At 39.1% G+C, this 12,770-nt stretch overlaps 1 protein-coding gene across 2 annotated transcripts in view; it reads left to right on the top strand.

Moving 5' to 3' along the window:
• The first annotated feature begins 2,089 nt into the window (after positions 1 to 2,089).
• sptlc3 (serine palmitoyltransferase, long chain base subunit 3) overlaps positions 2,090 to 12,770 on the top strand; it is a 32,889-nt gene continuing 22,208 nt past the window's right edge. The window contains exons 1-4 of one of the 2 annotated variants that reach the window (XM_053875883.1): positions 2,090 to 2,335; positions 4,979 to 5,170; positions 7,786 to 7,940; positions 10,349 to 10,497. In XM_053875883.1, coding sequence (XP_053731858.1) covers positions 2,237 to 2,335; positions 4,979 to 5,170; positions 7,786 to 7,940; positions 10,349 to 10,497 — 595 coding nt within the window. In that variant the 5' untranslated portion in view covers positions 2,090 to 2,236. The remainder of the gene's footprint in view (positions 2,336 to 4,978; positions 5,171 to 7,785; positions 7,941 to 10,348; positions 10,498 to 12,770) is intronic. The other variant, XM_053875884.1, reaches the window with a different exon arrangement.

The following is a 12,770-nucleotide window of genomic DNA, read 5'->3' as shown; positions in this document are numbered from 1 at the left end:
TCAAACACTGTGTACTGCTCTCCTCAACAACTCCCAAAACACCCTCACGCACTTGTCACCATTGAGCTCTTAAAGGAACAGTACCATAAACCCAGAACGTCACTGTATTGCGAGATCTCGCAAAACTTCTCTCTTTTTTTTTTTTTGGTTCTGTACAAATCAAATCAAAACCATGGCTGAAATAGCACTGCTGTTCCAATACAAGCCTGTTCATTTTACCAAAGGTCACCAGGTTCAACACATGTTCGCACATGATGAGTCGGCGTTCCCCGGCTGTGACAACTTCATTCTTGATCTTCACACACGGCTGTTCGAGAGCCTACATGCCAAGAGTGTGAAAAAAAAAAAAAAAAAAAAAAAAAAGGTTGGATGAACATTTGTGACGGCAAAACCAGCACTGCTGCACAACCTTCTCCAGCTAATGATGCCTGACAGATGTGGGCTGCATCTGGTCCCTCTAAAAGCAGCGCTGCACGTAAGACTGTTCGCTGCCGTGACAGCTCCATTGCAAACGCAAGGTTTAGGTACGAGGATGCAATGATGAAATGTAATTAAATTGCTTATCACTGAATAAGCAAATTCCATTTGGTCAGTGGCTGTGGACTGCTGTTTTAGAGAGAACTGCAAATCCCATCCCGCCCTAAGCAAATGAAGGAAATTGCCAAACATATATTTCCGCCGGACGGAAGGCATTTTAACCCTTAACCCAAATACAAATACTTCAAATGCATCCAACAAGCAGGTTTCAATTTAATCGCTGTAATCTGGTGGTGTTAAAGGAAGGAAGCGCTGTGGTTTAGGTATGTGGCACATGTCATCCTGCAGGGCCCGAGGCGCCTCAAAACAACAGTACACTCACTGACAATTACTTAAGAACAGGTCAGGCATCACTTTGTTTCTATGTTTGACGCATGTCATGAGAGGAAATACTTTCATCAGCGTCCCTGTTCACCCGCTTCATCACGACATGGTTTCATCCAAACATTGTCAGGGCCTCTTCTGAAACACACAAACGTTCAGTTGTGAATTTGTAATTTTTGTAAAGACTGTTGCCGTGCACAATGAGGCCAGGGAGATTTTAGCCAACACTTTTTTTGTCAATTTACAGGAAATCGATACTGAAGTAAAAGAGGAATTACCACTTTTTGAGGTTTTGTATTTTTGTTTTTCAAGCAACCCGCAAGTGTTGCGTCAGTTTGACAGATGTTCAGGCATGCACTCGCATTCCTAAAGTTTCTCTTCACATTATCATGATCTGCTGACTCATGCTTTATGAATATGACTATGAAATATGAAAGAGCAGGAGGTTAAATTTAAGCTTTTTTCAATGACAGTAGTGAGTCATCTCTTAAAAATCCAGAATGTTATGGGGAGTATAATTTTAAAATTTGTCACTTAACTCTATGAGACTAAAGTTGAGACAGTTGAAATTGCTCTTCCTGACTTCTGCTCTGCTCAGCAGGTTCTACGCTCCAGATATACCTGCGATCGACCCCTGACCTGCACAGGGACATGCAGCTCAATTTAGACAAGAAACATGCCTGAAGATGGGTGCTTCTTCCTCCTATGTGATTTTAAATCTGGAATCTAGTGGTCGGTTTCTGTAGTATTTAATTCAATACTTTTTAATTTAATGTGTTTAACATGGATGTTTGAGCAACGTTGGTTATTGATATGTCCACGCTAGTCATACTCACCAAGAAGTAAATAAATATAATTAGATGGCATTTTCAATATTACAGATACCAATTTGACAGCAATAACATTCCACAGACAACGCAAACAAAAGCTACAATGCACTAACACTATGGTAGTGATTGTTTGGCAGTGGTTTACATCATTATGAAAATATAATAATAAATATTTAAATTTATAATCAGGTTTTCTTTTCTTTATATATATTTTTTGTGTGTGGGTTTATTTTAACATTTCTTCTGCAAAGAAAAGTTGTCTTTTAAAAATCTATATTAGTTTCAATAACTACAATTGCGATCACAAGGTTTTTCAAACTCGAAAGCAGCGTTTAGTTTCACTGCCAAGTCAGGCGCAAGGCAGAGGGGACGAGAACGTCAACGTTAGAGACGTCAGTGTTTTGTGGAGCATCGAAGTTCCGATGGCAGGAGGCAGAACTGCAGCAGCGCAAGCAGGAAGTCGCCTACCTGAGTTGAGCGGGTGAAAACGGAGCGTGGATATTTATTAGTTGACAGTCTGACGAGCCGCTGCTGCTCCCGACAACATGACAGTCACGAGTGCGAACGGCAACCTGAAACTCCTCAAACAAAATGGAATGAAATGCGATGAAATTAAGCGAAATGGCTTCCGCGACAGGAGAGAGGTACGTTTGTCCTTTTCAATATGTCATTCTGAAACACCTCATGCGTGGGGTCAACTGTGTGCGGACTGAACGACTGTATATTCCATTCAATGTTCCGGCTGCTTTTATATTAATTATATACCTGACAGGTCCGCAACCTGTGGAGTGAATTATTTTGAGTGCAGATACTTCCGGTTTGCGTTGTGACGTATTTGTAGCTTTATGAAACTAGTTTGCTTCATGTTACTTTTCATATTGTTTGTATTTTTCTGAGTGGTGTGTAATATTTGAGCAGTACTACACAGCAGTGTCTGGCCATAAACTACGCCCTGAAATTCTTCCTCCTCTCAGGAGCAAGTTTTCTTTGCCCTCAGGCAGGCAGAGTGAGGAGGACACGTTACTGTTATCAGCAGTTTTCTGAGAATATAAGTCTCTTTCTGTCACTCACTATATGATGTCTGTGTCCATAAAGGTGTTGTGGGATGCTTGACCTTGTAACAGCTACTTCCGTCTTGCGCTGTTGGGACATATCTCCTGTCCATCACGAGACACACTTGGACACACAGTTTCACGAGTTAACATGTGTGAGAAGCCCAACATGAGCAGGCATCTGTTGAGCACTCCGATTTCCTCCTGTATAAAAACCTGAAGTTGCTTCCCATTTGAATTAGCAGTAGTCATGTGCGGATCGATCCTGAAATACCGATACCTCCGATACCGGATGTTGGTTCTCTGAAATCGATTCTCAAACCAAAATATTGATACTTTCGATGCTAAAGTATTTTGAAAGTAAAAGTAAAGTAAAGTACTTAAACTGTTAAATTTATATATATATATATATATATATATATATATATATATATAACTGTTAAACTTAAACTTAAACTGTTAAATTTATATATATATATATATATATATATAAATTTAACAGTTTAAGTTTGATTGAAATTAATACAATATTTGGTTGCTAAACTTGTGTTTTATTCATCTTTTCTAGTTCATTTTTCACATAGGCTGTTATATTATCATTGCACTGTATAATTTAAAAGACCTTCCAACCGCGTCTCAAACAGGATCTCAATAGCCTTTGTGTTCCTGTTAAGAATATGCATATAACTTGAATAATTTAATAAATAATAATTAAATGAATAATTTATATTGATTTAACAGTGCAATTATTATGGCATTATTTGTTTAAATATTCTACTAGCAATTTCAGTTTTGAGTTGCCAATATAATAGTTGTTTGTATCCTTTTTTTGTTGATAGCTAGTATCGTATTGGTATCGGTATCGCCGGCACCAGCCTGAATATGACTCAGTGTCCGATCGGAAAGGAAATCAGTGGAATCGAACATCACTAGTTAGTAGGGTTTATCCTGCCGCTGAACTCTTATAGCACCATTAGGGACGGCTCTAACATTAGGCAAACTAAGCAGCCACGCAAGCCCCCGAGAGCTTTCCAGTTAGCGGTGTTTATTTTCACACTACAGTATTATTGCTGTTTTCAATGCAAAGCAGCTCTTCACCAAAATAAACTCCTGTCGCCTCTAACTATTTAGTTAGCCTCTTCAAACTTGTTCTTACTCGCATGGTTGCAGAGATGTGATTAGAAAACGCCCCACCCTACTTGCTGAGTTGCTTATGAGCAACGCAAACTGGACGGTCAGGGTGTACAAACAGGCCGTGGGATGTGTGGGTTTCTTTAACTTAAGTTGCGTAAATATACCGAATATAACGGCAATAAGTGCAGAATATTGTCGTTTAAGGAGTTTACTATATAATTTAAACTCTGTCCTTTATTTGACACACACACATATATATATATATATATATATATATATATATATATATATATATGAATGTAAGGCAAACAAATCAAAGAATGTCTACCAAAAATGTAGATAAATAAAAATCATATTTTAAAATAGATATGTTCTTTGCGTGAGCAAAAGTTAACAGCACTGACATAAGTGGGGAAAGGTGATAGAGGAAGTCACCAGTATGCTATTGATATCAAAAGAAGGTAATGATTAACCTGTACATGCCGTTTTAAAACGTTGCACTAATATATTGAGTTGTAAATACACAATTATATGAATCCTAGAGTCAGCTTGAAACTGAGCCACCTGCCCGTGTGGGTTTTCATTCATGCAGATTTTTGTCATTTTTAAGTGGTTACTGTCTGGCTCTCTCTGCGAATCCATTTGATTTTGGAGTGGATCCAGTTCAAACAGCAGACGGTGTATTTATCCAATTGAAATATGAATCTCTTTAAAGTCTAAGTGAATTTGTCAGGTGACGTGAAATGGGTCTTAGCAGTGTCCCGTCCTTGCAGAGAATACTTGCGTTTGTGCTTACAGTTAATCCGTTGCTCTTTCAAGTGGAACAAAACGTGTTTACCAGGAGGAGGGTTATGCGTTGTTTGTTGAAAGAACGTTTGCAGCGTAGTATTTGAATATCCTGGGTAAATATCTGTTGCGTCATCTGTACCTGCAGAGACGTTTTCCATGTCACCTTTGCTTTTCTAATTATGATGTCAGCGTCCATGTACGATGGAAGCAACCTGGTTTAAGTCAATTGTTTGCCGCCATTTGAATAAATGGAAGATGTTCTTTTGTCCTCTGTGTGTTGTACGACAGCTTATTTGCCGCTTTGCCTTTTAGACAAAAGGCTCAGGGAGTGGAATCGCCTCCAGGCAGCACCAGCAGGAATCTTTTGAACAGGCGCCCATGTATGTGGCTGTTATGACATACCTCGGCTTCGGTATTGTCACCTTATTTGGCTACCTCCGGGATTTCCTCCGCTCTGTGGGCTTAGAGAAGTGCAATATTGCTCAGGAGAGAGAGGAGCAGAAGGTAAGTGAAGCTTTTTTGTTTTCAGAACAACTGGGGACACCGAGTGATTTTCTGAGTCAACAAAGTACACTGTTTGCACTCAACTTATACTGCACACAAGCTCAATTTCACTTGGAGTGTTTAGTCTTTGCTCCGCCTTTGCTGTTTAAAGAAACACAGTTCAGTTCTTTGAAGGAGGAGCCCTTGCATTAAGGGGCTCATCGACCCTGCAATACTGTTTCATGATGCCTCATCTACCCATCACTACTTCCTATTACTACTTGTTGGTGGACAGCTTTAGTGGCCTAAGAACATCTTATCCTGAGATGGAGTAACACTAAAGTCAGCAATTATAATAGATTTAATTCCCTTCATCATTTCACATATGATGTTGCACAAGAAGTCTTGGTCGTTCCTCCTTGTCAATCCTCTTCATGTCCTTATTTGTCACATCTATGAATCTCAATGGTTAGGCCCTGATACATATCTGTTTAGGCTTCTGTCCACATGAATGTGGCAGTTTCAGTGACTGGAACTGCAGCATTTTTTGAAACTGTATCGCCCAGTAGATACATTTGAAAATGTTTTTGCACGTGTACAGCCAAAACTGCCAACAGTTAGTTTCTGCAGTTCTTTCCTACAAAACTCACCATTTCAAAACAACAACTTGTGAGAGAATCGTGTGCTTATTGGATTTTTTTAATACAAAATCTTTGGCTAGTCTTTCATTATGACCACTCATAGTTCCGAACAACACAAATAAGTGTTGCAGACATGACATTTGAGAAGCCCACGCTCAACAGAGAACCTAGTGATGGTTAATATTTATAGAAAACTTTCAGATTCTCAAGCCAGATTAAAACAAAAACTTCAAGTCAAATTTACACAAATCGTTGGCTTCAATGGATCATGTAGCGGATGGTTGATCGGCACACTACATTTGTAGTCAAGCGTGACACTAAACAATAGCTCAACCATGTCGTGGACGACGTTTGTGGACTTTTGTGTCATGCCTTTTTATCTGTGTGTGACACGCCTTCGTTGTTTGCTGCCAGAGTATTACAATGCTTCAGGCCTGACAAAAGTGTACTACATAATTTTGAAAAGGCTTTTTTGAAAATTGTGGAACTGAGAAATGATCAGATGGTCCACATCCACCATGGTCACACCCATCTTCTTGTCCTCATTCACCACTTCCATGAACCTTATGGGTTGTCCATCCCAACATTTTCGGTCCAACACTGTTCTCACCACGTCTTCATACTTCACCTTACTCTGCTGACCTCCTCACTTCTAGACGTGTCCTTCCAAGTCATTCCCAATTGAAACTTGAGCGGCATTTCTTCCCTTTCTAACTCTGCTTCCCATCTTTTTCCCAGCTACTGTCGTTGGGACCATACCCCGCTGCCTGCACTAGATTTCACTATAGAGAGCTCAGCTTGAATTTACCATTTCACAATACTTAAAAATAACAATCGTCTGGCTCCATGTACAAAGCGAAGGAGCTCACTTTTAACAGACAATGACTTGAATTTCTTTGTGAATCTCTTGTGTTCCAAATGTCTTTTCCTTTCACTCTACAGTGCGGGACAGAACACCAACCACACATGCAGAGGGTTTATACAATGCGGCGTGCTGGCGGGCCTTGGGTGTCGACGCGTTTTGTTTTGCCCTAATTATTTCAATTTCTGCTCTTAAGCTCTCCCCCTGCCTTCATCAGTCATGTTGCTCTGCACTTGAATGTTGCCAGGGGTGAGGAAGGACACCACGGAGAATATCAGTCGAAAACCTAATTAAATCTCCGAGGAATCAAGTTCCTTATTCATTATTGTGCAACAGATCCTAGACGTGCCTCAAACGCTGCCACACGAGAGCAATTGTGCCGCCACAGATTTAAGTTCTGAAACCGGGAGCTTGCTCTGAGGACACGTAGACTGTTTTAATTTGTTCTGCTCTGCTTAAATTATACATTATTTTGTCATAACAATAGGTTTGTTGTTGTCTTGTCAAGGCGGAACAACAAGAGGAGTGAAGGAGGAAGAGAGTAGGGTAAATGTTAGACTGCTGTTGGCCAACAGCAGTAAAGAAATACTAAACTTTGACTGACAAATCATTAAAATATCTTAAAAAACACAAGACATAACAAACTTTCCCTTTGTTGCAGGAGCTCAGATAGACTTTTTTTTCTGATTTTTTTTTTGCTTTGAAGTGTTTTTCTTCTGACAAAAGGGGGTTGTGTAAATAAAAAAGTTGACTGCAGATATTTTTCTGGGTGTTTCATTCATGTGCTCTTGAGAGCGATGAGATGATAAGTTGCTCTTGACGTGCTGTCGTCACCTGCTGTTACTTGGTATGCAAACAGGATTCCAAAGGCGCAACTTGATGTGCAGAAGATGAATTATATCAAATAACATTCAGCCTTTTATCATTCATCACATTTTGTCATTTGGCTCCTTGTGTGACGTCAGTAAAGGGAACATTATCTTGTAACTCTGACAAAATGGTAAATGACTTTTGAAATTCAAAGTGTGTTTCATGAAGCAGCTTGACTATGCAGAATGTAAAAAATGAGGGTTAAAAAAGCCAATAAAACTTGCTGCTTGCACATATGTTATTATGGATGTTTTTTTCCCCAGAGTTTCACCCCACTCTACCAAGACTTTGAGAACTTTTACACTCGGAATTTGTACATGAGGGTCCGGGACAACTGGAACCGACCTGTTTGTAGCCTGCCGGGACCTGTTTTCGACCTCATGGAGAGAGTTTCAGATGACTACAACTGGACATTCAGGTACCTGCACTGCACTACTCCTGTAAAAACAAGTCGCTAATGAATACGCCAGGCAGGTGAGACTGTTGTGTCATGGGTCTAGTCAGTGAAAAACTCTCAAGAGGGAGTCATCACTCATTACCGCTAATTGCTGGAGCGTCTGTCTGGCAACGGTTCAGTTTGTGTTTTTATATTTACATTTCTGTCACGGGTTCACTCTCATCCTGCTGGTCGGGTCGTGCGCTGGGCCGCTTAGCTAAAATATGCATGAATACCCACGTCAGGAAAACTTCATATCAGTTGTGAAGTGCTTGTTATTACTGTTGCTGTGCAGTCATGGTGCTTTGTCTTCAGTCAGTTAACTTGCTCACATAAGGACTTGATGTTTACTTGCCAGAATAAATCTTTCAATACAGTCTTTGGTTTGGGATATTAGGATCTCAGCACTGTTTTTTGCTTCTGATGTGGTGCTGTTGACTCCTTCGGGTCAGGGCCAAGTTGAGGTCGTCTGTTCGGCATATGGCGAATACGGGTTGACGATGATGCCAACACGGCAGATTGAAGTGTTGCCATTGAAAACATCGGGCTTGTTGTGTCCCTTCACGAGTCATTGACGCATTAATCTGTCCATGACTGATTTAATAGTCGATTATACTTTGACTAATTGTTGCAGCCTAGTTATGGTTCTTAGTCACCAAAGGGTCTAGTTGGGTTCAGTGAGCGCTGTTCTCGGGCACGTCAAGTTGAGAAGCTTGGCCGTCAAGTACAAGTAAATCTGACTTACGACCCAGATTGGTTCCGACCAACCGGTCATAAGTCAGATTGGACGTAAGTTGAAGCCGTTCAAAATAGCTGATGCGAGGGTTATAGGTGCTACTGTACTGCTGTGTGAGAGTGTGCTGCCGTAACTGTGGTACGCAATGCCGGGCTGCTACGTGCTGCGGTGCCAGACATTGAATAAAAAAAAAAAATCTGCTGGCCGTGGTTGTAAGTACGGGTGGACATAAGTTGAGCAGGTAAGTTGGATGTTATGTGTAGTAGCTCAAATAGAACCCAGTTGAGGTGGTTTGGGTATTTTGTCGAGCTTCATCCCAGTCCCATATTTTGACCTTTGACGTCCTCCAATCGACTCGGAAAAGCTGATGGATGTTTGGAAGAGAAAGCTGGGCACATTAAGTTAATCTGCTGCCCCCATGACTCGACCTCTTATAAGTGCAAGGAAGTGGATGGAAGGAGTAGGATGTCTTGGACATTGTAACATGGTGGTTTTGTTTTTCATGTCTTTTGAAATGTCTTGCAACTACATAACTGCATCAAACAAAACATCACCCAAATACATTCCCCAGACTGGAACACTCCCTGAACAAATCAAAATTGCTCCATCCTTAGATGTCTTCAGAAATAACCTCCAACACCATCGATGCACTCAAGCAAACCTCCATCGCCCTCAGTGTTTCAGTTGTCATTTTCTCTTTTGCCTGTCTGCGGAGCGTCCTTGCCTCCTTATGAAGGACACACTACTTGAGTCGTTTCTATTTTTATTGGTACAAACAAGTGTGAGGAGGTGCAGAATGCTGTAGGGTTGCACCATAGCACCAGCACAAATGGAAGACCATAAAATCAATTGTGCACTTGTGAGAAGTAATAACAACATAAATTCAACATGAAAAATGCTCGATTTCAAAGCATATAAAATCACTTGCAATACGAATGTTAGACTGTTGAATATCTGAACGCTTCCACTGTAAAATGTGCACATGAGTAGAACTAAGGGGAGGGAAAGATATGGACAGAAAAAAGGGGTAATCATGGATTACATGTATAAAGAGCTTTAATGTGACGGGAAGTAAGTATAAATAGGGCAGCCATCTTGCCTACTGGGATGATACTGTGAAGGGGAAGGAGCTTTTTTCAGCAAGTTTACATGAGCTTCCTGCATCAGAGATTAAATTGAGCTGCTCTGCTTGAAAGAAAAAAAAAGGAAAAGTTTGGAATTTATTGTTGTTTTATTTATATATATATATATATATATATATATATATATATATATATATATATATATATATATATGCTCTATTTATATATATATAAAACCGGGAGCTTGCTCTTAGGACATGTAGACTGCTTTCATTTGTTCTGCTCTGCTTAAATTACATATTATTTTGTCATAACAATAGGTTTGTTGTTGTTGGAACAACAAGGGGAGTGAAGGAGGAAGAGAGGAGGGTAAAAGTTAGACTGCTGTTGGCCAACAGTAGAGAAATACTAAACTTTGAATGGCAAATCATTATATATATATATATATATATATATATATATATATATATATATACAAAATGACTCCATCACATGATTTTGCTTTCATGTAAAGTGTCAAGTGTGTCTTGATGAATGAAAGCTGATTGAACTTCTCGTGTGTTTGCTGTCAGATTAACCGGGAATACGCTTCACAATGTCATCAACATGGGCTCGTACAACTACCTCGGCTTCGCAGAGAACAAGGCTGACTTCCTGAGGACCGTGGCTGACAAGGCCCACCAGTACGGGCTAGGGGTTTGCAGCACGAGGCAGGAAATAGGTGAGTCTGTGGTCTTTCTCGGAATCCGAATCAGAGCATGGCGTGTCACAATGAGAGGGAGTCAATGTAGTATTGTGAATAAAAGGTGAAGAAGTCATTTGTTTTTGAAGTTGTATTTGGAAAAGATACATTTTAAACTTGTTAAAATAAACATTATATATATATATATATATATATATATATATATATATATATATATATATATATATATATATATATATATATATATATATATATATATATATATATATATATATATATTTCACACCAATCACATTTGTCCAGTTCCTCATGAAACAAATTCAGCCATTTTAAATTAAAATACATCACTTGTGATGGCTCAGCTTTTCCGATCATTTTGGCAAGCACAATTTCACAACGGTGGATATTGAGGTGAGTCGGGCAATTTCACCTTTATTTCAAATTTCTTTTCGCCATCCCCCCCACAAAGGTGGCTTGTTAAAATGAATTATTTTTCCTTTAATTGAAAACATCAAAGCACAACTTTTTGTATGATATATGAACATAAATGAAAGGACAAAATTGGGCAGTAATTAACCTTCTATGAAACATTTCTTTTTTCACGGTTTATGTGAGTAACGGTAGCCTCTGTAGGTCGAGTGTCAAACATAAAACATACCATCACTTATTATGTCTCTCATGAGCCACAGAGCCCACAAGTTTAATTATCTTTCACTCCCTGCAATGTTTTATGAATTATTCACCATTTGTTAAATTATGCACCATCGAGCATAAGCTGAGATCATTACACACTCATCTCCTGCGAGCAGCGGGGAAATTATATCTTAGAGAATTGTAACATTATAAAACACTCCGGACATCACGGCGGCACACAGAAAGGATAAATGTGTGATGTGAGTGAGTGAGTGAGAATCAGAAATAGAATCTGTGCGTTCAGATCAATTTTGCATGTTGGAATCTGTGCTTCAATCCCAGTTCTGATGGCAAAATCTGATAAATGTTGTCCCCTTTCCTGACTGGTAAACAAGCCAGAACTCACGGAACAGGTTGGATTCTAAACTCTGCAGAGAAGCTGGAGATGTTTCCCTTCCGGCAGGAACTTTTTCGATCAGTCTCTGAGTCGGTGTCACTCAGGAGGATGAGTTTGACATTTGTAGAGGAGCTAACAGGCATGTGATTATTAATTTTATGTTGGTGAGAGAGCATCCTCCATGTGCAGCCTCCCCCAATCTGTTCCATAATTCATTCATTTGTGTGATTATTTCTCTTTTGAAAGTGGGACACATTTGTATGGCTTTTTGAAATATGCATTTCTGAGGGTGTTTGTTTGGATGCATTTCTCGAGAAAACAACAAGTCTCCTCTTATGGTTCCCTTGAATAAAGAGCGAACATCAACATCAGTGTTAGATTTACTTCAAGCTCAACAGACATAAGTTACAATTTGTCAACATTTTTCGTTGTTGGTTAGCACTTATTTGTGTAGCCATTATACATTATATTATCATAATAATGATATGAGAATAGTCTTCTTTCATCCTGCACAGTCACAGCTATCCATCCTTCCATACACCTCATTGGTTGCCTCCCTCTTCCCCTTTTTTCCTGGTATCTCCTTCTCAAACATTCTTAGTCAATCATGGAAGACTTTCTCTCTTCTCCATCTGAGTTTGCCTCTCTAACAGTGTCTAACCTTTATCATACTAAAAAGATAAGGTCGCTCCTTAACTGGAGGAAGGATGGTTCAATATGCAGGTTATAACTCCTGTTACGCTATTTATATATGCAGTTCATTAATGGTGCCAAGGCAATGTAAACGACTTTCAAGTCAAAGTAATGAAATCATTTTTTTAAATTCAAAACATACAGTCATAGTAGTTTTCCCAAGTCCATTCATAAATAACTCGAATGCACATAGAAATCCAACACTTCACAGCTGATAGAATTTTTTTTTTTTTATGCCTCAAAAACAACATAAATTATGTACCAACCAAAAGCTGGTCACTCAGTATTCCCTGCAAATAATCTTTATAGTCACAGCTGTGTGAACTATGAACAGTGTGACATATTATTTTACAGTAAATGCTGAGGGAGAGTGGTGATAGTGTTCTGGTATATTACAAATGAAAATGAAGAATGCCTGTTAACAGAGGTTGAAAACTTCATTTCAGTATTTTTTTTTTTTTTTTTTTGCAATATTTACCTTCAGCTATTATGATTATAAGTAGTTTAGATTATAACTATAATTAGTAATATATATATATATGTATATGTATATATATATATATATATA

This window comes from Synchiropus splendidus, chromosome 9 (assembly GCF_027744825.2).
Source record: "Synchiropus splendidus isolate RoL2022-P1 chromosome 9, RoL_Sspl_1.0, whole genome shotgun sequence".
Classification (NCBI taxonomy): domain Eukaryota; kingdom Metazoa; phylum Chordata; class Actinopteri; order Syngnathiformes; family Callionymidae; genus Synchiropus; species Synchiropus splendidus.
This window is presented reverse-complemented; position numbering and strand designations above follow the sequence as displayed.